Source organism: Neophocaena asiaeorientalis, unplaced genomic scaffold (assembly GCF_003031525.2).
Source record: "Neophocaena asiaeorientalis asiaeorientalis breed wild unplaced genomic scaffold, Neophocaena_asiaeorientalis_V1.1 scaffold49, whole genome shotgun sequence".
Lineage (NCBI taxonomy): Eukaryota > Metazoa > Chordata > Mammalia > Artiodactyla > Phocoenidae > Neophocaena > Neophocaena asiaeorientalis.
Genome location: NW_020172456.1, coordinates 2,747,828 through 2,771,702, shown reverse-complemented (window position 1 = coordinate 2,771,702; position 23,875 = coordinate 2,747,828). Strand labels below are relative to the sequence as shown.

Here is a 23,875-nt window from a genome sequence, read left to right as displayed (position 1 = left end):
GGGCACTGAGCCTTCCAGGAGTCAGCAATCAAACAGCAAAGAGACAGGAGGAAGGAAGCACTCACAATTCAATGCGAAGAGGGTTACCACACAAGCTTGTAAGGGTGCCGAGAAAGCCGCCCACACCAGACGCACCTAACCCAGGGGCAGGCAGAGGTAGGTCATGGTGGTCAGAGGGGAGCTCCCCAGCTGAAGCCTAGGGAAGCTGGAGTTAGGCAGGGGAAAAGGATGTTTCAAGCCGGGGAAACAGTGCGGGTAAAGGAGGGGAAGCCAGAAAGAGAACGGAGGGTTCAGTCACGGCAAACAGCTTAGTGCTGCCGCAACTCAAGCGCACAAAGGGCTCACTGACCTGCTGCTGGCGGGCGCCGATGCCCTCGGGGTAGAGGTGCCCGTGTGAGTGGAGGTAGCCGACGGCCATCCGCGCGCTCTTCACGGTGATCACAGAGCCATAGGCCAGGTCTGCGGGCAGACGGCGACGGTGTGAGCTGGCACAGCGCTAGACCTGCCCCTGACTGCAGGGGCCGCTGAAGCCACAGGCCTCCCCAGCCCCTAACAGACTCCACTGGGTCCCGGACTGCCGAAAGCAAGATGCGCAGCTGCCTTCTCACCCCAGTGGAGTCAACTCAAGAGGATTTCACCAAATAGTCTCGCCTGTCCCCTCCCCTCCTTCCTAAGGACTTCAGAAGAAGCTGGGTATTAACAATGCTATTATCAAAGCAAAAGACTAGGAACAACTTGTCCTTCATTCAAGGTCTATCATACACATTCCATGGAATAAAGAAGGAAGAAGCATCTTATATCTTCATCTGGAATGTTCTCCAAGATATAGTGTTACTATAGACTGTTAAGAGAGACTTTTCACTATATATCCTTTTGTGCCTTTTGAATCTAGTACCACATGTAGTAACTGTTCAATGGTGTTTTGGGTTTTTACTCTGAATTTAAAAAAACAAAAACAAAAACCCAGAGTAAACAGCTTACCCAAGAGCATCCATCCCCTCCCCACACAGGCCCCGGCTTATGGAGGAGCCTCTTTGCCTTCTTACTGTCCCTCTTCTCCACGCCCTGCAATCTGGCTGCCCGCCATTCCCCACTCCACCGAAACAGGTCTCACTGCACCAGTGCTGGCTGCTCCTGTCTCCCTTTGTTCATTCATTTGGTCGCTAGACCGTATCGATTACACGGTGGATGCAAAGGTGGAGGAGGCCTGGCTGCAGACCTAGTGGAGCCCAGTCTTGGGGATGATGGCGCCACACACTGAGCAGCACGGGATGATCAGCAAACACTCCAGCAAAGGTGTGACCAGGTGTGACATGGTGGGAGCCCAGAGTAGGGTAGAACAAATTCTTGCCCAAAGAGTAAAAAGAGGATGGCTTGATGGAAGAGAATATAGCTGAGCTAGGCCTTTTAAATAACGAGTAGAAATTTGCTAACGCCACCACTCCATCCTTCTAAGTCCTCGTGCTGGTCAACACACGCAGCCCCGCACGCTGCTGACCGCAGCTGCTTCTCGATTATGCTCTGTCCCCCATCTCAACCCCACACTCCCTCACGGACTGCTCCTGAGCAGCCCCTTCCTCCTGCATGCCCAGTGGCCTGACCGCACCCTGTCGTCTTCCTCTTTCTACAGTTTCCTCACAGACCACAGCCACTGCACAGCATCGACCATCCCTTACTTGGCTAGTCCTCCTTTGAAAGCCTCAGCCCCAAGCCCACTGGCCCCACTGCATGGATTTCCTCAAGCAACTCAAGGCTGACTTCTCCAATGTGGAATCCAGTGTCTGCCTTTCCAAACCAATTTTTGCCTGCTTTCCTATTTTTCATTCTTTCCACGCTCTGGGTGGGCCCACTGTGTTCTAGGCCCTGGAGAGACTAAAAGACATTGTCCTTGCCTCCAGGAAGTAATGACCTGGGCCCAACCTATCTTGTCAACCTTATCTTCCAGTACTTTTCTGCATATAACCTAAGCCTTAAATTCTGCCCTGCTCTTGGCTTTGATCACGCTCTCCCTTCTGCCTGATACGCCCTCTCCCCCATCTCCCTCTGCTGAAACCTACCCATTTTTCCAGGGCCTGACTCCAAGGCAACTCACTCACTCTGATCACCCCCCAACCCCCTAACAGAAGTGATGTCTTACACCTTTGATCCCCACAGCTCTGCGTTCCCTCTTTCTATACTTAACACATACGGTCACATCATGTAGAGGTCCTCTACTGCAGACTCTACTCCAGACTCTCTACTCTGGAGGGCATCCGCTTACAGCCTCCAACGTGGCTAACACTTGCTCAGTTACCCGGTGTGAATAGTGAATGGATGCGAGTAGCAGGATACTCTGGTGGGAACTGACCTCTAGCCCTGAAGAGCCTTGTTCCTTCACCAGATTCTCTCTGTTGGCCTTCCCACAGCCACGACGGACAAGTTATTCTTTAGGGTCAAAGAGCTCGATGCTCAGGACATCTTCCTCTGCACTTCCTGTGTTCCTACTCACTCTCTTGAGTGCTCGGACCAGATTTAACTGGATCTTTCTCCCACTTTGCCCATCTAAAATAACTCAGGCTGTCATATCATCTTTTCCAATACAACTCCCAGGAATCCCTTCTGTCCCTCTACCTTTGTAAAGGACAAGAGACACTCACGTTCAGGGATGGAAGCATTGTGAAGGTTGTTTCCTGAAAGCCGGGCCTGGAAGGCAGAACTGAAGAAGCCATCACCAGGACCACTGTGGGGAAAGGCAGAGAGAAGACAGCCAAATTAATGGAGTGAAACTGTGATTTCCCAGGAGCCCTAGAAAGAGCCCTGCACAGCTGGTTTAAAAGAAGTACAAGGGAGTGGCAGTGTGGTACTGTGGACAGACATGGGGGATAGAGTCAGAGAAACTGGGGTCCAAATTATAACTTGGTCACTTACTAGCTAGGTGAACTTTGGAAGATACCTGGCCTTGTTTAGCCTCAATTCTTCATTTATAAATCAGGGATTTAAAAAAAAAAATCAAAAGAATTATTATGGGACTTCCCTGGTGGTCCAGTGGTTAAGACTCTGTGCTTACAATGCAAGGGACACAGGTTAGATCCCTGGTCGCAGAACTGAGATCCCACATGCCGTGTGGCACGGCCAAAAATTTTTTTTAAAAAAAGAATTATTATGGGACTTCCCTGGTGGTCCAGTGGTTAAGACTCTGTGCTTACAATGCAAGGGACACAGGTTAGATCCCTGGTCGCAGAACTGAGATCCCACATGCCGTGTGGCACGGCCAAAAATTTTTTTTAAAAAAAGAATTATTATGACTAAATGAGATAACGTATATAAAATGCTGAACACAGTTCCTGACACATAGTCACTACCTGTTAAATGGGAGCCGCTGCTGGTGTTATTGTTATTATTATCCTCACTCCAACTGCACATGCTTATGATGGCCCATCCCTGTTAAGCACAAGGAACTGTGTTTAGGGATAAGGGGCAGTTTGGCTATTAGAACATTCTCTTCTTCCTTCAGGCCAGGGTACCCAAAAGATAGAACATAAGAGGAAACCAACAGAAAAAAAACCCTGGGTCCCCTCCGAACATCCCAACGAGACCCAGGAAATCACACGGCCCCTCCATAGACTTAGAGGCAAGAGGAAGAGCAGAAGTGAGACACTGGAAAGGCTCTGGCTGTACCTTCTATTCAGCACCATGAAGTGAACAGCGTATGTGGCCGTGTAGAGAGCCAGCGGCAGCACTATGAGGCACAGGATGCGAGCGGTCAGATGTTTTCCCACAGTCACCTGCAAACCAAGCCAGTGCAGGGCGCTGGGCATATGAGGCATTATTTGCCTTATGCCTGACATGTGTGTTATCTGTAAGTTTTTATGTGTAAGTCATAATCAGAAACAATTGAAAAACTAATGGCTATCAAGAGAGAAAGACATGGGGAAACCCTAAGCCTTCCCATAACACCCCCCACCAACCAAGCACTGCAGGGGGCTGAACCTGGGCCAGCCCTCCGCTGCCTGTCCAGACCCTCACCGAGGACCCCGGGCTGTCCCCGCGTTACTGCCAAGGTGTGGCCTGCATCTTCAGCATCGTCACTCATCACTCCCTCTCCATCCTAGTCACACTGATGCCCTGCACTTTCCCCATGCTTCTTGCACTGTACCAGCCCCACCCATCACATTGATAACTGCTCCTTATCTTAACTTTAGGCCTCAGCTTCCTCCTAGAAGCCTTCCTGGATTGCCCGAGACTGGGCTTGTGCTCTCCTCTGTGCTCTCACAGCCTTTGTTGGCTGGACCGTGACTTATTTTTTCTTTCCTTTCTTTCTTTCTTATTTCTCTCTCTCCATTGTCTCTAGAGGGCAAGAATCTTGTTTTAATCATCTGCATACTCTGTGTCTCACACTTAGCGGATGGTCTGTCTATATATTCTGAATGAATAAATGAACTTGTTGGGACTTTGGTTCAGAGGTGCATTACAGCAAAGTATCAATAGTTCAGGCCTGGAGTCAGCCTCGCCTGTTTGAATCCTAGATCTACCTCTTACTACTTGTATGACTTTGGGAACATTATTACCTCTCTAGGTCTCAATTTCCTCATTTGGCAAGAGGGTAATAACTACCTGCCTCACGGGTTTGTTATGAGGAGGAAATGAGATGATGAAAGTAAAGCATTTTGCATACTGCCTGACACAGAGTCAGCTCTTAATAAATAATATTGTAATAAACCATAAGGCCCTTACCAGCCTCCAGATGCAGAGACTCTGGGTCAGGAAAAGAAAATTTTAAGTTCAGGAAGTCAGTCTACCAATTTTACCTCAAGTCCCAGGCAGTCAGTGTCTGTCACACATTTGGCATGAGCCCAGATGGACAGAATCCCCTGGCTGGGTTGTTTGCAAAGCATTTAAAAACCGATGCAGGAACAAATGCCAAAAGAGAATCCCAAGGATATCAGTCCATCCTCTCTCTTTATACCTCTCCAGCCTGTCAGCCATGGCCCACTCCCTGATGCCCTGCTCCCTAGAGAGGGCAGCCGGATGCAGCCCACCTCGGGCCCAGAACACAGCTGTTCTGCCACCTGCAGCAGAAGCAGAGAAAGACCACTGGCTCTGCTAAGCGAGGAGCAGGGGAGCAAAGACATTTCTACAAGCACTTGGGTTCTCACCATTGAAAGACTGAGGTCTCCAAACAGGTGCCAAAGGTCTGAAACGGTGTTCCACCCCACTTGCAGGATGATAAAGAGGCCAACAAACTTGACCCCCAGAGCACCAGCTAGATTAACGCCAGTCAGGCTGAGCCAGAGCCACCAGGGGGCAGAGAAGGGCCTGAAAATCAACAAGGCACAGAGTTCAGTTTGGCAGCTGGAACCAAACTCAAAAGCAAGAGCAGCAATGGGGAAGGCAGAGGTCCTCTGACTCTGGGAGGCTGCACTGTGGCCTCTCTCTTGAGGGCTCCCAACCTCAGGGACCATGCATGGCTCCGAGGAGGAGGTGGTCTGTGAAACCCCTGAAACTGCAGGAAGCACAATGTTAGAGTCAGTAGGTGATTCTTCTGGGGAGAAGCGCCATCGCTTTCCTCGCTAAGTACAGGGCTTCAAGTAAGCAAGAGGCTTATTCTTCAGTGGTGACCAATCAAGTGGAAGGAAAAGGAAAATCCAGAGAAGCCTGATGGATTCAGTCAGCCCTGTCTTTTGTGCCACCTCTGGACCCTGTAAAAGCCAGCAGTTACTGAGTGCCTACTATGTGTCAGGCACTGTTGCAAGCACTTTACACGTATTAACTCTTTAGCCTTCCCTACAACCCCCTGGAAGCAGATCCTGTTTATCGCCTCTTCTTCCACACGAGGACTCGAGGACTCGAGGTACAGAGAGGTTAGGTAATACAGCCAGCCAGCGGGGGAGCACAGTGCTATGCCCAGCAGTCGGTTCCCAAGCTTGCTGCACTTAGATCACCTGGTGCTCTGAGCTGCAGTCTCCTCATCCCCTGGCTGACCCCCTGCCACAGCAAATGCTCCTGAACAGCCAAGACCTATGTGTTCCTGTACCTCTAGCTCCTGGCACAGTACCTGGCACATAGTATGTATTCAAGAAATGACAGGTGGGGCTTCCCTGGTGGCACAGTGGTCGGGAGTCTGCCTGCCGATGCAGGGGACATGGGTTCGTGCCCCGGTCTGGGAAGATCCCACATGCTGCGTAGCGGCTGGGCCTGTGAGCCATGGCCGCTGAGCTTATGCGTCCGGAGCCTGTGCTCCGTAGCAGGAGAGGCCAGCGTACCGCAAAAAAAAAAAAAGAAATGGCAGGTGGAAGGGGATGTGGTGCAAGTAGAAGATAACCCAAATCCGGAGAGAGCTGGTGGTCACTGCTTGGTTGTGGCGAAACCAAGGTGACTTCTGAAAAAGCCTTAGCAGAGCCAGCTCTTTTGGTCTGAATAAAATGAATGACCTACTCTACTCTCTCAGAGGCAGAAGGATGATCTGGAAGGGACTATTCTGGAAGAAGGCCAGGCCCTCCAGAACAGCTTTAGAATTGACTGGGGCCTGCAGGGATCCTCTTGACTGATGTAGACCCTTCAAGCCAAACTTTATATACCTTATTCCCATCACCAAGTCAGGAATGGCTGCAACCACTGAGGGCAGGGAGACAAACAGTTCCCAGGCAATATCTATTCTGGTGCCCCCCACCCTAGGCATCACACCCACCCTGTCCCTGGCCCTTGTATAAATTCTAGAGCTGCCACAGCTTCTGACACCCCCTCCCAAAGATGGTGTTTCTGACCTGTTGGCACAGGAGTTGTACTTGACCATGCTCAGCATGGCAGCCATGATGAAGAACATCAAGATGGGGTCAAGGAGGATGTACTGGGACAGAGTGAGGCATCCTGTGTCTGAAAAACATGAGCTCAGTGGTCAAAAAGTGGAATCAGAGATGGGCCCCCCTGAGAACCAAACACCCCAGTGGTAAGAAACAGTCCCCCTTGTGCTTAGTTGCATTTGTGCAGTCAAGATTAGATGGGCAACTGAGTCATCTGGAAGGTGGAAGGCCACAGCTTTGGGGTACACCAAAGCCCAATGATATGAAAGAATATCTCACACTGCTTCCAGGCCCTTGACCCACAAAGGGATCACGTCATGCATTCAGATACAGTGATCCTGAGATGAGGGCTCCTGCTAATTTCCACCATCAAAAAGGGAGTTCTGCTACCATGCTTATGCAGCCACAAACTACATACACCCAGGAAAGAATCTTACCATTTCATATGAAGTCTCTGTTGGGAGTTGATTCTCCATGCAGGTGCTGAAGTGATTTTTCTTTTAAACAAAATTTCATTACATCATGGCCTGGCCTAAGTCCTCCAATGTCTTCCCATCTCATTCAGACTAACAAGCTCCTTCAGACAGCCTCAAGATGGCCACCAAAGCCTTCATGGTCTCCCCACCTATCCAGCCTCCTCTCCCAACACCCTCTGCCTCACTCACTCTTCTCTGGCCTCACTGGCCTTCTTGCTGTTCCCTGAATCCACCAAGTGCCGCCTTGCACCAGGACCACTGCACATGCTATTTCCTCTGCCTAAACACTCTTCCCTCAGACCTCTGCATGGCTTAATCTTTGGCTTCACTCAGGTCTCTGCTCAAGGCCACCTCCTCAGGGGGCTCTTCACAGACCACCCTGCCTAAAACAAATCACTCCCCATTACTCCATCCCTTACCCTACCCTATTTTCTACATTGTACTTATTGCTTAAGGTGTTACATTACAGACTTAATTTACTTGCTTATTTATCATCTGCCCCACTAATGAGCAAGCTCCATGATAGCAGTGTCTCATCAGCGTATCCTCTGAGGCCAAGAAAGTGGCTTAGCAGAGAGTAGATGCTTGCAAATAGTTGTGGAATGAAAAATGAATAAACGAATAACTGAAGAGGGAAGTTAAAGACCCAAGGGAAAAGCCACCAGTCCTCTAGAAAGAGACCCTGTAGTCTTGCAACATTATCTGTCAAAGCAAAGCCAGAGGGACTTCCCTGGTGGTGCAGTGGTTAAGAATCCGCCTGACAATGCAGGGGACACAGGTTTGATCCCTGGTCCGGGAAGATCCCACATGCCGCAGAGCAGCTAAGCCTGGGCACCACAACTACTGAAGCCCGCGCACCCTAGAGCCTGCGAGCCATAGCTACTGAGCCCACACACCGCAACTACTGAAGGCCACACACTCTAAGGCCTATGTGCCGCAACTACTGAAGCCCGAGCGCCTAGAGCCCATACTCCGCAACAACAGAAGCCACCGCAATGAGAAGCGCACACACCACAACGAAGAGTAGTCCCTGCTCACTGCAACTAGAGAAAGCCCACGCGCAGCAACGAAGACCCAACGAAGACAAAGAAAAAAAAAAACAAAGCCAGAATCGCCCCTAAATTAACCACCTAAACTGGACTTCTTCAAATGTTAAGCTCTATGAGGTCAGGAATTCACTTTCATATGAGCAAGGCTAAAAACAGGATCAATTTCTCTGGATCAACTCTCAATTAGCCATGTGAGAATTATCCACAGAAATAAAGTTCCCATTTTATCCTCTGCCACCCAGCTACTTCTGTGGCATCTACCTTTGCATTCAGTTGAAATTAGTTTAAGGAATGCAAACTAATCTTGACAGTAACCTAAGAGAAGCAGAATTAGAACTGTAAGCCTCCTTCAAACACACACACACGCACACACACACACGCACACACACACACACACGCACACACACACACAAGCACACACACGCACACACGCACACATAAACTTGTTATCCATTCCAAACTCAAATGTGGATAACTTGCAGATAATCTATTCCTTGGGATTACCCATACCAACTCACCACTCCAATAAAATATAAAGGCTTGCTACATATAAGTATTTATATATGTAAGTATTACTAGTGAATAAAAGGAGGCTTGTAGTACATTTACCCAATCCTCAGGTTACTTAAGAACTGGGCCCGTAGACAGGATCTTTAAGTATATTGATTTCCAGCTACATTCATAGCGTGGCAGTCAATATCCCAAGAAACGTGGTCTAGGACAACTTACCAAAGGTGAGGAGGGCAGCCGTGAGCAGCGCTGCCGGGAGGGACTGGGACAGCTCCAGTACAGTGAGGTAGGCAAAGGGGATCAGCAAAGCGCCGAGGAACGCACAGAACTATGGAAGGACAGGAGAAGCAGTCAAGTAACTAACTAAGCAAAGCATCAGGGACCTACTTGGCTTGGTACAAACTAATCTTTTAAGATGGAGGGCCCTGATGATGGCATGACTTGGTGACCTAAAATCACCTGCAATATGTTTAAATATCAAAGGGGTGGTGTAACAGTGAAGCATCAAATCAAGCAACATTTATGTTCCCATTAAGCACCAACTTGTGCACTGACAAGAAATCAGCAAAGTTCAGCCAGGGAGGTGTGGGCAAGACGGCCCACGATTTCAAGTGGGAGACTCCGGGAATGGACCGTCCCATCATTGCTAGCTGTGACCTTGACAAAGTCACGTCTCTGTATCTCAGCCTCTCCTTCTGTGTAATGTGAAACTTAAGAGTTCCTACCTCATAGGGTTTACTTTTTAGATTAAATGAGCTAAAGTTTATTACCACACAGAATGTTCTTGATAAACACTAGCTTCTGTTATGAAACTGGGTGCAAGTTGAGAAATACCTCTCTGAAGGTGTTTTAATATTTTAGAGAACTCTAATGTTATTTCTGTTATTTCTCCCTTGGTCCTTTTATTCAATCACACCAGGAATCACTCTTTAATCTATTGGTTGTATTTTGATTTTAGAAAAAAGACTGCTTGACACTTCAGCATCTGGAGGGTTGTTTTTCAGTTTTGTTTTGTTTTTAACCACCAGTGTTCTCTCCATCCGCCTACCCTGTCCATCAAAAGTAATCAGACAAACCCAGGGGAATGGAAATTCTCACATTTGGGTTGTCACTTTTTGTTAGCAGAAAGCAATGTGCTCTAGTGTGAAAGGGAACAGGGCTGATATATTTGGCCTTCTCATTTCCATAGCAAGTTCACAGTGAGTCAGGCCTATATCCAATTATGTATGCTATGTGGTATTCAAACATCATTAGGAAGACACAGAATCACTTAAGAATATGAACTTGAGGGCAGTGGACACTTCTTGTTTAATATGGAATGGTATGACCACACAAACAAGCCAGTGATGAGCCCAAGTAATCACATGGCATTTATCTAAACTGCTTTGATAAAGCAGTTTCCTTGAGGAAAGGGGCTTGTAAATGCAACCTGCTCTGAGAGCTCCACACTGGAGGACAGTTTCCACAGGTCTTATTAGCTCCAGGTACAAGGTGCCCAGACAGTTGGGTATTTAGGCCCTGCCATGCCCCATCAAGGCTGGTGTTGGGACTCAGAGCACAGAGGGACCAGGCAAACACACACTTCCCTTAAAAGACTGGAAAACCCCTTGTGTGCCCGACACCTTCGTGGGGAAAGAAAGAAGAACCTGATGACATGGGTGTGGGGATGCTGAAATGTTAATAAAGGCCCTCAGAGGTAGGCAACACCCTAGCAGTTGTGGCTGCAGGGGAAGGACGTGTAGCCTGCCAATGTGCTGAGGCCAATGTTGGGATTGCAGGAGATTCCTGGGTGCCTGAGTCCCCGGCTGCCCTCTGATCTGAAATCTGATGCCTCACGTTGGCAGGAGAACAGGTGACGGGGTGCGCTTGCTCCTGTCTGTGTCATCGCTGCATTATCTGTGGCCTCCCTCTCCCTTCCCGCCCACCCCAGCTCTGAATCTCTACTACAGGGTACAGGTCCAATCATCCTCCCCCACCAAAGTCCCCTTATCTACACCTGCCACCACTCCAGGGCTTCCAGCTGTCACATTTCTGACTGAGCGTGGCCCCAGGGTTGAGTCGGGCAATAGCAAGTCAGGAAGCCTTACTCCTCTCATTCCCAGGTAGCTGTGATGCTCATATTCGTCCCCAGGCTTCTGGAACAAAAAGGTGCCGTCATATCCACTCAGGTGGCCAGCAAGGCCTATCAGCATCTGAGGAGAGAAGGAGAGGCCTCAGAGAGAAGATGCCTCCGCCCCCTGAACTCCCCTCCAGCTGCGCCCAGACCTCGGCTTCCCTTGACAACTGCCCATAGAAGGAGCTACCACTGTGACATTTTCTCCGGCAGCTGTTGCAGAGCAAAGAATCTTTTGTCTACAGAGCTCATTGCCTGAAACAAATCCTCTCTTGTGTTAAGGCCAAGTTCTTGGGAACAGTGCAGACTGAGTATTTAGGAAGAAAAAAATCCCACAATGCGAAGGGCAGGGCCAGTGAGGGGCTCTCTCATTCAGCCTTCTTTCATTTGTTACGAAGTAAAACACGACAGCTCATGGGGGAGGCCATGGGCAGGGGCTGATTCCTGGGAGACTGGGCCACTGAAAAGAAAATGAGGTTCCAAGTCAGAATGAGGAGGGAGGAAAGTGGCCAAGTTGCTACACACCAGGAATAGAGAGAAGGGAAGAAAATGGGAAAGCGGAATGCAAACACAGATGCATTTCCCCAGAGGGGAAGAGAGAAGTCCCAGTGGAAACAGTGCCAAAAGGCCAGGGACTGGTTTCTCCTACCTCCAGTATTCCAAAGGGAGGCCACCCTGGCACAGCCCAAAACAGAACAAATCAACTGTAAACTAAGACTGTGAGTTGTAAATCCTTCAAAACGTTTGAGAGGATCAGCCTCTTCATTTCTGTCTTTCCTTGACCGTCAACAGTGTAAAATTTTCTTTTCCACACACGTAATCAGAAGCAGCTAAAACATAAAAACTGTCAGCAAATATCAAGCATCTGTAACAGCCCCAGGCTGCCGCGGCCTGACCCCTGTGCTCGGGTTCGGCTGTGTGGAGGGGCAGAATACACTGGCTGTGTGGAGGGAAAGCCCTTCCCAGCGATGCTGCTTGTGGGGGCTTGGATTTGGACCACTAACCAGCTCACTTTTTTCTCTAAGTAGTTCTAAACACAGTCACTCTCTGTAGTTCTGTGTCAAGGTACAGAAGCCAAAGTTCAGCAGTAAATTACTATGAGGCCTTATTTAAAAAAAAAGAAAAAAAGGAATCCCAGGGTCCAGTTAATCCCAGTTAATCCCAGTTAATTTAATATTAATTAATTTAACGTAAAGTAATATAAGGTATTGAGAAGACAGAGCCATCCGAATACCCAGGTGAACTTAAACTGACAAATGACAATCAAATGAATGTCCCTTCCCCCCGGGATCTCAGAGGACATACCCGCCTGGTGCTGGCATAAATCCCCAGACTTCTTGGCTGGTCTGGTAGAGTGAAGAAATGCACAGATGGTTTGGATCTCAGAGCCCCCCATACTAGCTCTCTGATCGTAATAATCTCTTACCTACAGGTAGTAAAACCTTCCTTGCAGATGGTTGTGAGGCTTAGAGGTAATGTTGTAGGTAAAACACTTAGCACTCTGACAAGCGTTTAACAAGCACTCAAAATTCAGTTCCCTCTCAGTTTCCATAAGGTTAAAAGTAGCCCTGAGCTAATTTCCTAACTAAAGAACTCATTCAAATCAATAAGAATAAGAGCAACTTACTAGAAAAATGTTTTCATAGAAAACAAAACACAGATGGCTAAAAAACATATGGAAAAATGTTCAACGTAATTCAGAAAGACACGCAAATGAAAACAGTGATATACCAGTTTTTACTCTCAAATTCGCAAAATTTTGGAATTATGATCATACCACCGCTGGCAACGATGTGAGGGAAGCAAGCGCCCTCATACACTGTTGGTGGGAGTATGTATTATCACAGCATTTTTGCAGGAAAACTTAACAATGTCTAACACAAATCTAAATGTGCATATTATTTGACTCTTCAGTTCAGCCGCTGAGGTTCTTTTGGCTACACCTGCAAAACTATGAAAAGATAAATGTACAAGGATGTTCATTGCACTACCTTTTGTAATGGCTAAAAATTGGAAATAACATAAATGCCCACCAGTTGAAGAGAGGCAAAATAACTTATGGCGCAACTGTATAACAGAATAATCTACAGCCATGAAAAAGAATGGGGTACATTTTATGTACTGATGTGGAAAGAAGATATGTTATGTTTAAAATACAAGTTGCTCAACAATTTTAGCCTGATTCCATTTGCATATATAATGTGCTGTTCCCGTGTGCACATATATATGTGTATAGAAATGCATACACACGTATATTTGTATAAAGTTTTTGAGAGGATATATAAGAAACTGTTAATAAAGGTGACCCTGGCTGCCTCTGAGGAATAAAAATGTGAGGGAAGGTAACTTTTGACCTTTTATTTCCTTCTGTACTGATCAAACTTTTTGCTACGTGCAGGTATTTTTACTTCTTTTAAAAGTACCTATTTCCTTGGAGGCCCTGGTGCCCAGGGCTGGGACCAGTGTGAAGAGGCGGGTATTGGGGTCAGTACTGTAGGAGAAAACATTCTACTCACCACTTCATGGGGCTTTTTGATTCTTGGACTGACTTGGCCTCAGAACCTATGAAAGCTACTTTGCTTATCACTCTCTTTCATCCAGGTAGAGCACAGGACCATCAGGAGATAAATCAGAGGGGCAGATGGATCACACTCTCCGGGGGCAGCCTTAGAAAGAAGCCTCACATTTCTCCCTTCACACAGGGGCCACGTGTGAGGAAGGGAAGGCTTCAGCGAAAACAAATCAGCAAGTGTTTTCCACACGCCTTCACTGTGCTGAGCACTAGCAGACTCCAAAAACAGACAGGCAGTCCCCAGATAAAAGACCGGGCTAGGTTTCCCCCTCTACTGGCGGGCTGGGTCCCGGGCTAGCCCAGTGCAAATATTCAGCACGTTCTGTGGCTTAATTCTACAGCGGTAACAGATGTACTTGCCCGAATACTGGGGCAAGGCAAGTTCATCAGGCAGTGGTATAATGGTTAACAGAGCAGACTCTAAGCCAGTCTGAACCTTACCAGCTGCCACTTACTAGCTTTAATCCCTACGGCAAACTACTTATCGTCTCTGAGTCCCAGTTTCCCCTTCCGTAACATGAGGATACAACAGTACCTACTTCATAAGGTTGTCCTGAGCATTATATAAGTTAATGCATCTAAAGTGACTAAAAGAGACTGTTCAATTGCTCCAATCTTATTGTTGTTATTTTATAAAGGAGACAGAAAGAGGCATTACACTTTTTGCTCCTTCTCTGGGCTCGGAGCTAATTTTGAAATAGGCCACCCAGGGACTCCCCTGGTGGTCCAGCAGTTAAGACTCAATGCTCTCAATGCAGGGGGCCCAGATTCGATCCCTGGTCATGGAACTAGATCCTGCATGCCTCAACTAAGAGCCCACATGCCGCAACTACAGATCACACGTGCCACAACTGAGACCCGGTACAGCTAAATAAATAAGAAAGAAAGAAAGAAAGAGAGAAAGAGGCCACCTATCCCACCTTCCTCTCCACCCCTCCCACCTGCAGGGCCTTGCCCCTGGTCCCTACCCCATGCTCTGGTGTTTTCCCCCTAAGCCCACCTGTCACAGTCACCACCCCTGCCACCCCTCACCCCCTGCCTTCATCCCCAAGTACTCCACGCTCCAAGAACACTCCCCATCTTCATACCAGGCAAATTCCTGTCCCTTTAGTACCAGAGAGCTCAGCCTCCAGTTAGGAAGAAAGGAGTGAGCGAAATGCCAAGGCTAATCCATTAGCCTTCTCGGGGGTGTTTGTTTTTAAGAGAGTAAAATGAATTCTGATTGGTGGAATTTATAATTGTACATCATGTGAAAGGAACAAGCCAAACTACGTGCACGCTGGGAACGGGGAGTGGGAAGGAGTTTCAGGCCCTTGTGGACAGTCAGCTCCCCTAAGCTATTTCTGCTTTTTATGCAACACATTCCTTCTCTCCATCTCTTTTTTTTTTCATATACCATAAAATTCACCATTTTAAGGTGTACAATTCAGTGGCTTTTAGTTTATTCACAAGGTTGTGCGACCATCACCACTACCTAATTCCAGACTATTTCATCACCCCAAAAAGAAATTCCACACCCATTTACAGTCACTCCCCAATCCTCCCTCCCCCCAGACCCTGGCAACTGCTAATCTAGTTTCTGCCTCTGTGGATTTGCCAATTCTGGAAACATATAACATGTGGCCCTTTATGTCTGACTTCTTCCACTTAATATAATGTTTATGAGACTCATCCATGTTGCAGTATGTGTCAATATTTCACTCCTTTTTATGGCTCAATAATATTCCATTGTATAGATAATACCACATTTTGCTTATCCATCCACCAGTTGGTGGAATCTCCATTTCTGAGCCCAGAGGACTCCTAAAAACACCAAAGGTTTCCCATGAAAGCAGCTGTTCTGGAATGTCAGGGAATTCTCTCTACAAGCCCAAGAATTAAATCCAAATCTAAGACTTGGCTCCAACTCTTAGGAGAGCACTGCCATTCACCACACTGCTCACCTTTCCCAGAGGCGGGTGCACATCAAAGAAAAAGGTGCGGTTGATATAGTAACTTCCCATTTTTCCAAAGTGAGTTTCATCCCAACTAAAAAGAAAACAGAAAGAGAAATGAAATTCTTAAAATTATCATACAACCCAAACAGACTTAATAAAGCATGGTTAAAATTACAGTTAAAACCAAAGGTTATAAGTTTCAAGCAGTTAATGAGAAAATCTGGATTTAAAAAAAAAAAAAAGCTTTTGACACAAGTGATTTGAGGAAGCAAGACATCAGGCTGTTCCTTAATCTTCGTTTAGATAGCTGAGAAAGGCTAGCAAATACTTACCAACCAGTTTCATAAATTTAAGTTAAATCTATACTTATACTGTATCTTGAGTTTCTATTTATTTTAAAAAGGTGAAGAGTTTCCTATACTATAAAAAGTTTTGCAATAAGAGTTTTCTTCCAAGTCTGCTAACTTTTTTTAAAAAATAAGTTTATTTATTTATTTATTATTTATTTGTGGCTGCATTGGGTCTTTGTGGCTGCGCACAGGCTTTCTCTAGTTGCGGGCGCTACTCTTCGTTGTGGTGCAAGGGCTTCTCATTGCAGTGGCTTCTCTTGTTGCGGAGCATGGGCTCTAGGTGCATGGGCTTCTGTAGTGGTACATGGGCTCAGTAGTTGTGGCTCACAGGCTCTAGAGCGCAGGCTCAGTCGTTGTGGCACATGGGCTTAGTTGCTCCATGGCATGTGGGATCTTCCTGGACTAGGGCTCGAACCTGTGTCCCCTGCCTTGGCAGGTGGATTTTTAACCACTGCGCCACCAGGGAAGCCCCAAGTCTGCTAACTTATAACCCTAAGACTATTTTTGCTACTAGAAACTACATTACTCTTGCTGTTACAAACTACACTGTGGGCTACTGATCAGTAAGAGCCTATAGACCATGGTTGTGCCTGGAGTCTGATTTTGCTCCCAACCTTGTGATAACTAACCTGCTAACTATGAACTCACTGACCTTATTATAATGAACTAACAAGTATATAAAAAGTGTGGGCTTTCTTACTAAGTTAACAACCAGTCTAAAAACCTATCCTCATTATTTACAAATTATTTAAAAATTATTTTGCAAGTAAGTGATTCTAATACACTAGCTTTTAAACACAATGCAAAAATCTTGTTCTTCTACACAACCACAGTAAACCTTTCACACCCTACACGGGGGCTTCACAGCAGCAGGCTAGTAACCCAGCAGAAACTGGCCATTTCTGTTTGTCAATCTCTCCCTGCAGCTCAGAAGAACAGTTGCTTTCTAGTGACTATCCATCCCCAGGTCAGCTTCTGTAAGTAGTTATCACTGTCCTACAGAATAAGGGGCAAAACATGCTCTTACCAAAAATGCAGGGTCTTTTTTTTGTTTGTGTGTTTTACACACTGGGTCTAATAAATAGGCAGAAGGGTAAATCTACTTCTGCGTCTGCTAAGCACATGGCTTGACATGAAATGAGGACAGTGACATGGCGATGTCAAACAGAAAAATAACTTCCAAGCAGTGTGACAAAATACATTTGCAGAAAAAAGAGAGATCCGGTCCCAGCTCCGCCACCCACTGTGGGAGCATGACCCGGCAAAATCACTCACCCTCTCCGGATCTCTTTTCTCATCTACGTGATGAAGACAACAGTAGCATCCGCCAGTCCACCTCGCAGGGAGGCAGGTATCAGGTAACACATGGGAAAGAACTCTGCAGACTATAATGTCCCACACATGCTGGGCACTATTTAAACTGTCCCAACATTTGTGGTTAGTTTTGAAGTCTGTTTGGAAACATATTGATAAAGGGGTGTAAGATTTTTACTTCAAGTAAAACTAGTAGCAATAGTCACACTTCCTCTTGGCTTTTACTGCGTGTTTGTGGAGGGACGGACAGTCTTCTCTGGCTCTCTCTTGCTCTACAGACCTTGCAGGCTACGCCAAGAATGCAAGGTCCTGGCTGCTCTTTACTCAGGCCACTTCTCAGGGTTATGCTTGCAGCAACCTTGAGGAAGACACGTCTCCCTCCGGGACAGAGAGCAGTCTTGTTTACTGCTTATTATAAAACAGCGGCTTCCCCAAGATCAATCCTCCTCAGCTGTGATTCAACCCCCTGCATGTGCAGGCATTCACCCAGACCCAGGGTATCACATGGGACACTGGGGGCAAGGGGAGCTGATGCCAACATACTGATGCTCATCCTGCTTGCTGTGCTGTGAGAAATAAAGGCCTCTGTCTGTGACCTAGGACTTTGTCTCCTGCCAGCATCCATAAAACAATGACAGGCTAACTCATTAGTTGGCAAGTAGCATAAAAATAAAACCCCAAACCCTGATAGTTCGGTGACAAGCATAGGATGCTGAGTCATAGCTTTCCTTAAGAGAAAGGACAAGGGCCATCATGGACTGGGTTAGGGGATAAGAGAAGACTCCCTGGAATCTGGTAGTTAATGCTCTTGCCCAAGTGGTGGGGAAGGCAGGTAGTAAGAATCCCCCACTGTCCTGCCTATGAATGAGGTTGAGGGGAGAGAGGCAGGATTGAAACAAACTGTCTGAATGCTGCCTTGGTTACTGCCCACGGCCTTCTGGGCAAAAGGAGGAAAGGATATAATCACAACCCTGGGGCAATAAGCTAAGCAGCCCCAGCCAAAAGGCAAGATGGACGGGCTGATGAATCTAGGAGGCCCCAATGCTTACATATGGTGCCAGCGGTAAGGACCTTGCTATTCAACGCAGAACTCTGGGTAAAATGAAAACATTGAAAGGTTCTCGGGTGAGCTGTGTGCTCAAGCTAAAGGTGTGCCTTGCTTAGAGGCTCAGAGCCACTCCCTCCGTGTCCCATGATCCCTCCCCCTCTGGCACAATCTCAGCTTCTTTAAAGAGTGAGATGATTACAGGTGGGGCTAAGGTCTCCCTGTCCCTAAAGGGGACTAAAGGCCATACACACCCATCCTAGTGTGGTGGGAAACTCTGGGGAAGAGAGGGACTCAAGCTCAAAGTCCTACTGGATACAGGAGCACCCTACTCAATCCCTTGGAGTAAGAGGATTTGCTAGGCACAGGGATTACCAAAGGTGCCGAGGACTGCAGGGAGGACCATAGCAGTGTGTACAGGGACTGAAAGAAAAAGCCCCTAAGCCCAGGTGCTCACCAGACACAGGAAAGCAGACTGGTAAGAAGTGGTGCCAAGCCTGCCGAGGGGCTGAAGGAGCAAAAAGGCCTCCTCCTGCGCCCTGCATCCAGCACTCGCCACACCTCCCACCTGGGAATGGCATAACCTCTAGGTGGCTGTCATTATAGCTCCTGATGCGGGCCTATTAGACTTGTTAGTTGAAAGGGGAAAAAGCACCCAAATTCAACTGATAGGGTCTGAGCCAAGTTCCCAGCGGGGACGGGAAGGGTAAGTGGCCTTGTGGGTAGGGCCCTTGCAACTAGTGTGTCTCCCACTGCTGAAGGCATAGTCGTATTTATCCCATATGTGTCCAAGATTATCCCATTGAGAGACTGCTAATTTAGTGAGAGGTGATCCTGTCCCCTCCCAAGTGGTCCTACAGAAATAATATAAATCACAAGATGAGAAAGGGACATTACAGCTTTAAAGATGGAATTTCGGGGCGAGGGGTTGGGGAGGGAGGCTTGAAGAGCTCCATGACAGCGCCATCTGCTGGACATAGGCACCAAGTACACACCTTTTTAAAGGGGCAACTGTCAACCTACTACTAAGCTCTTGTTGAACTTGAGGGCCTGAACCATGAAGACCTTAGGACTCTTTGGCCTGATTCTGTCACTTTGGGTTGGGTCAACTTGAAATCTATGACTAACGACGGAAAGGCTCAACAAGCCTCGCTGGTGAAATGGAAGTGGTATATTCAAGAGTATAGCCGGCCTGGCCCTAGAGGCATCTTGGTTTTTCAAGAAGAGGTGGCAGCTGCCCCTTTGGAAGAAACTATCTTCCACTCCACCACCTGAAGCAAAGCCGCTGACTCAGTGGGATCTTGATTCCCAGAGGTTTCTCCTAATGTTTGTGCCTGGTTCACTGGTGGTTATAGGCTAAACTAAAAGCAGATGGTATCCACAGGGCAGTAGCTATCATCCAGCCCCACTGACGTTTCTGGAAGACCGACTGCAATAAGGGTTGATTGGCACAATGCACTGAATTGAAAGTCATCACCGTTGCCTTAGACAATACTCCTAAGAAACAGACAAGTTATATTTTTATTTTCCCTTAGGCTTTTGCCATTGGCCTAACCATCTGGTGTGTCACTTGTAAGGCTATATACTAAGAAATGTAAAACACCCCTCTTCGGAGCCAAGAGCTGTGGAAAAAAACATGGCTGCCTGCCAATGGGACAATCTGGATCACTCCTGTAGATGCCCCCAGTAAGGGCCAGTATTCTGATAAGACTGATTAGAATCAAGCTGCTGATCAAACCTGCACCATCCAGACTGCTGCCATTGCCACCTGCATATATCAATACGCCAGGCATGGAAACACATCTACCACCATGGACTGGGCACAAAGTAAAGGACTATACGTCTCCAAAGCAGAAGCCATTGCTACATTGTGGTAACTTGTGACTCCTGCCAAAAGTTGGCACGTTTGTCTTGCAGTAAAGGAAGCCACATTGCGTGGGGTACTGACCACTTCAAGGAAACTGATTGTACTAGGACTTTGTTCCGCGTTCCAGGCTATCACTGGTGCCCCACTGCTGTTGACACCGTTTTGGCTTAGTGCTGATGATGCTGTTCCAGCCCAATCATCTGACTCTAGATATATCACTGCGGCCCTTGAAACTAAACTGTGTTGTGTTTTCAGCTTTCCAAACCATCTACAGTCTAACAACGGTACACCTTTTTTTTTTGTTTTTGCAATGGCTGAATAGCCAAAAATCTGATAACATTCCACACTCCAGACCATCCACGGGTATCTGATATTGTCAAGCACTGAACAGTCTTCCCAAAAAGATTTCTGAGTCAACTTCCCTCACCTTCCTCCTTGTTCACACACCTTAGTCAAGTAGTTTGGTCACCTAACTAGGTGTTCATCTCCTCTCGGCCACCAACTGGGTAATGATCAGAACAAAAGGGGTGGAAGGTTATAAAAACCTATTTTGAAAATTTGAGATTCTTCCTTGACTATTCCTGGGCTCGACTGGTCTCCCCTAACAGCAATTCTGGATCAGCCTGGGGGTGCAGTTGGGGATTTATGGGATTCAAACTTAATTCCAGTTCAGTCACTTGGGTTTTCTTGTTGGAGTGACGTGGTTTTAGTGCATAAAGATCACCTGGTTGAGCACACTGCTTGTGAGGTCCCGCTACAGTGGTTCACATGGACCAAGATGGGAGACATAATAAGTCTCTGTCAAGTTTCTGACAGTGCCCATGACAGAAAGGTCTGGATATTAGTATGCAATAGTTGGAGTAAAGGTGAAATTACAGGTACTAGAGTGGGACACACTGATTATATGGCAGTGGGAGGAAACAAACAACCTTTCCACCTGGGGAAGGAACATCTTAGGCCCCTGGAAATGTAAAGAGAAGGGAAACAATTAATGCTCTCTTTGCCTCCTTGGCCCAGCACCCAGCCTGGCAAAATACTAACACGGTTCAACTAAGTCAGTGGCAGCTGCAGCTAGCAATCTGACCTATTGCTGACTCTGTTATTCCACTATGAAACCAGAAAAACTCATGTGGACGTGGCCGGTCTTGAACTATCCTCATGCCCCTGACTACATCAACATTAACTCCCAAACATGGACCTCCCTCGCATGTGCGCAAAAACACAGACTGGCACAACCTTCTGTTAGTATGACTGATATAAATTCATAAGCTTCTCCTGACACCCTAGGGACCTTAGGTTATGCCTTGTATAGTGCTTGAGGCTGCAACTACGCAGTGACTCTCACTGCCCGTGGGGCTTAACCAAATCACTGTAATGATGATCTAAATCAAAGCTGATGGAAATCCAAATAATATTTAACAAAAAATCCTGAACTGGAGTGATCTGCACCCCTTCAGGTAATATATTAGAATGCAGGGAAGAATGTGCTGTGGAATGTCTTTCCACTGGGCATGGGAGTTGCTTTTTAAATGGGAGAACTCATTGTAATTATTGGTAGGGACATCAAAAATCAGAGGTCAGTCTAAACACCTGTGTACAGACTATAATGGATAACAGACTGGCCTTAGACTACATCTCAGCTATCTGAAATAAGACTTTCCTGGTCCCTCCCCACCCCACTCCAGCACCCTGGAGGGCACACGTTAACACCACAGGTTGGCCTCACCCTGCTGTTTTTTTTTTTTTTTTTGCGGTACGCGGGCCTCTCACTATTGTGGCCTCTCATGTTGCGGAGCACAGGCTCCGGACGTGCAGGCTCAGCGGCCATGGCGCACGGGCCCAGCTGCTCTGCGGCATGTGGGATCTTCCCGGGCCGGGGCACGAACCCGTGTCCCCTGCATTGGCAGGCGGACTCTCAACCACTGCGCCACCAGGGAAGCCCCACCCTGCTGTTTTGACTCCTGGTGAGAGTAGCCTTAATTAAATGTTGTATGAGACAAACTAAACAGACTGGGTCCCTGCCTCAGCCAGGTTAATCCGAGTAGCCAATGGAGTTGCACATTCATGTGAAAATTTGCTAGAAGCCAAGAAAGTGTAAAATCAAGGAGTGAGACTGTTGGGAGAGACAGTCCTGCATGGGTCTCTTGTACTTCCACACACCTTGCTGGGTATGCGGAGAATGCAGGGCCTTGACTGCACTTTACCTGGGCCATTTCCCAAAGTTGTGTTTGCACCAAGCAGCCTTGAGAGATGAGGTAACATCTCTCTCCAGGGCAAAAAGTACGCTTGCTTTTTGTAAATTCCCCAAGCTTATTGCTCCTTAGCTGCAAGGCAACACACAATGTGTGCAGTCATCCATCTGAGCCCATAGCGTCCCCTTCGGAGCCATGAGAAACTGAATCCAATAGGCCGATGTTCATCCTGCTTCCTCTGCTACGAGTAATAAGTCTTTTGACTCTGACCCAGGAGTCTCACATCTTCCGCCAGCACTCATGAAATAGTAACAAGCTAATTCATTAACTTCCAAGTAGGGTAACCCTGATAGTTTGTTAGCCTGCTTGCTTTTTAGTCAAGGAGTTCCATTTCTAACAACCCCTACACTTTCTCCTCAGTGATACTGAGAAAACATGGTATCACGTCTTGGCCAAACAAATTAACCATTTTCAAACTGTATAAAAATTTTCCTCCTTCGAGCTGGAGACTTTTTAAGGCTCTTTTAACGAAATTTGACTCCTGCACCTTAGTCCTACAAAATAAAGCCTTTAAGAAAATACATCCTCACAGGATGCCCCCAGACCTGCTTCCTGGGACCCTTGTTATCATTCGTGGACACACAGGTTGTTCTGGCTCCCGAGAATGTGGTACTCAGATAGGAATGTTCCCCTCCGTGGAGGTCTGGAAATCCTGCAGATTAGGAACTCAGGCCTTAGGAAATTCTGTACTAAGAATTTCCAATTCTCCTGGGTCAGTTCAAGGCACCTTTAAAAGCTACCATTTGAGAGCCAGGTGAGACGCTGCAGCATAACCTGCAAGACATGAAGACTGCTTCCTCAGATCCTAAGGAATCCCACTCTCACACACACCGGAGCAAAAAGATTTCTCTCACGGAGACTGCACCTGGGCAGAGGCAACCACCAGAAACCTGTTTCACCTCCAGCGCGGCCCCGCCCCTCCACCTATGAATCCCGCCCTCTCCGTGCCTCCAGACCAATGAGAAGGCGCGCCCCTCCCTCCCAGTTGCCATGGTGCCTGCCCAGTCCCTCCCATCACTCACCAGATGTGCGGCGGCTGGTCCAGACGGTGGAAGCGGGTGGCGAAGGACATCAGCGTCACCAGGGCCAGCAGAGCCCACCGGCCGGGCGCCTCGAAGCGCCGCGAGCTCGGAGCAGGCCGTTTGGGGCTCCGCGCTGTAGCCTCGGTGGCCACGTCCGGGCCCACGGCCCTAGCAGCCTGGGACCCACAGCGGCCCCTCCGGGGACGCAGTTCGGACCCTGCCAGGCCTCCGCCTACGGCCGGCGGCATCCTTCCCCTCCTCAGGATGGCCCTCCGGCCCGCTAGCACGCTGGATCTTGCGAGCCGCCCCGCCAATAAGTCACCAAGCGGCGGCTCGGGGTGCCCTGGGAAATGTAGTTCCCTGCGCCGGCAGCGGGGTCCCTGGGAAATGTAGTTCCTATCCCGGACTCTGGGCTGGAAGGGGAGCGCGGTCGCCGCCCGGGCCGCTAGGAGGCGGCTAGGGGCGCAGAGCATGACGTCCGGGCGGGCCGGGGAGAAAGCGGGCTCACGGAACTGCAATTCCCAGCAGCGCCAGGAGTGGGGGCGTGGCGGTAGGGCGGGGCAAGCTAAAAGAGACCTTAAAGCTCATT

At 47.9% G+C, this 23,875-nt stretch overlaps 1 protein-coding gene across 3 annotated transcripts in view; it reads right to left on the bottom strand.

Annotated features, from left to right (window-relative positions):
- POMT2 (protein O-mannosyltransferase 2) overlaps nucleotides 1-23,590 on the bottom strand; it is a 49,641-nt gene extending 26,051 nt beyond the window's left edge. For all 3 annotated transcript variants that reach the window (XR_003002246.1, XR_003002247.1, XM_024737832.1), the window contains exons 1-9: nucleotides 23,287-23,590; nucleotides 15,443-15,527; nucleotides 10,902-11,006; nucleotides 9,034-9,142; nucleotides 6,744-6,852; nucleotides 5,136-5,295; nucleotides 3,658-3,764; nucleotides 2,637-2,719; nucleotides 350-459 (exon numbers count right to left, since the gene is read on the bottom strand). Coding sequence is in view for 1 of the 3 variants with exons in the window: in XM_024737832.1 (XP_024593600.1) it covers nucleotides 350-459; nucleotides 2,637-2,719; nucleotides 3,658-3,764; nucleotides 5,136-5,295; nucleotides 6,744-6,852; nucleotides 9,034-9,142; nucleotides 10,902-11,006; nucleotides 15,443-15,527; nucleotides 23,287-23,534 (1,116 nt within the window). In the remaining 2 variants the exon portion in view is untranslated. The remainder of the gene's footprint in view (nucleotides 1-349; nucleotides 460-2,636; nucleotides 2,720-3,657; nucleotides 3,765-5,135; nucleotides 5,296-6,743; nucleotides 6,853-9,033; nucleotides 9,143-10,901; nucleotides 11,007-15,442; nucleotides 15,528-23,286) is intronic.
- Between the last annotated feature and the right edge of the window lie 285 nt (nucleotides 23,591-23,875).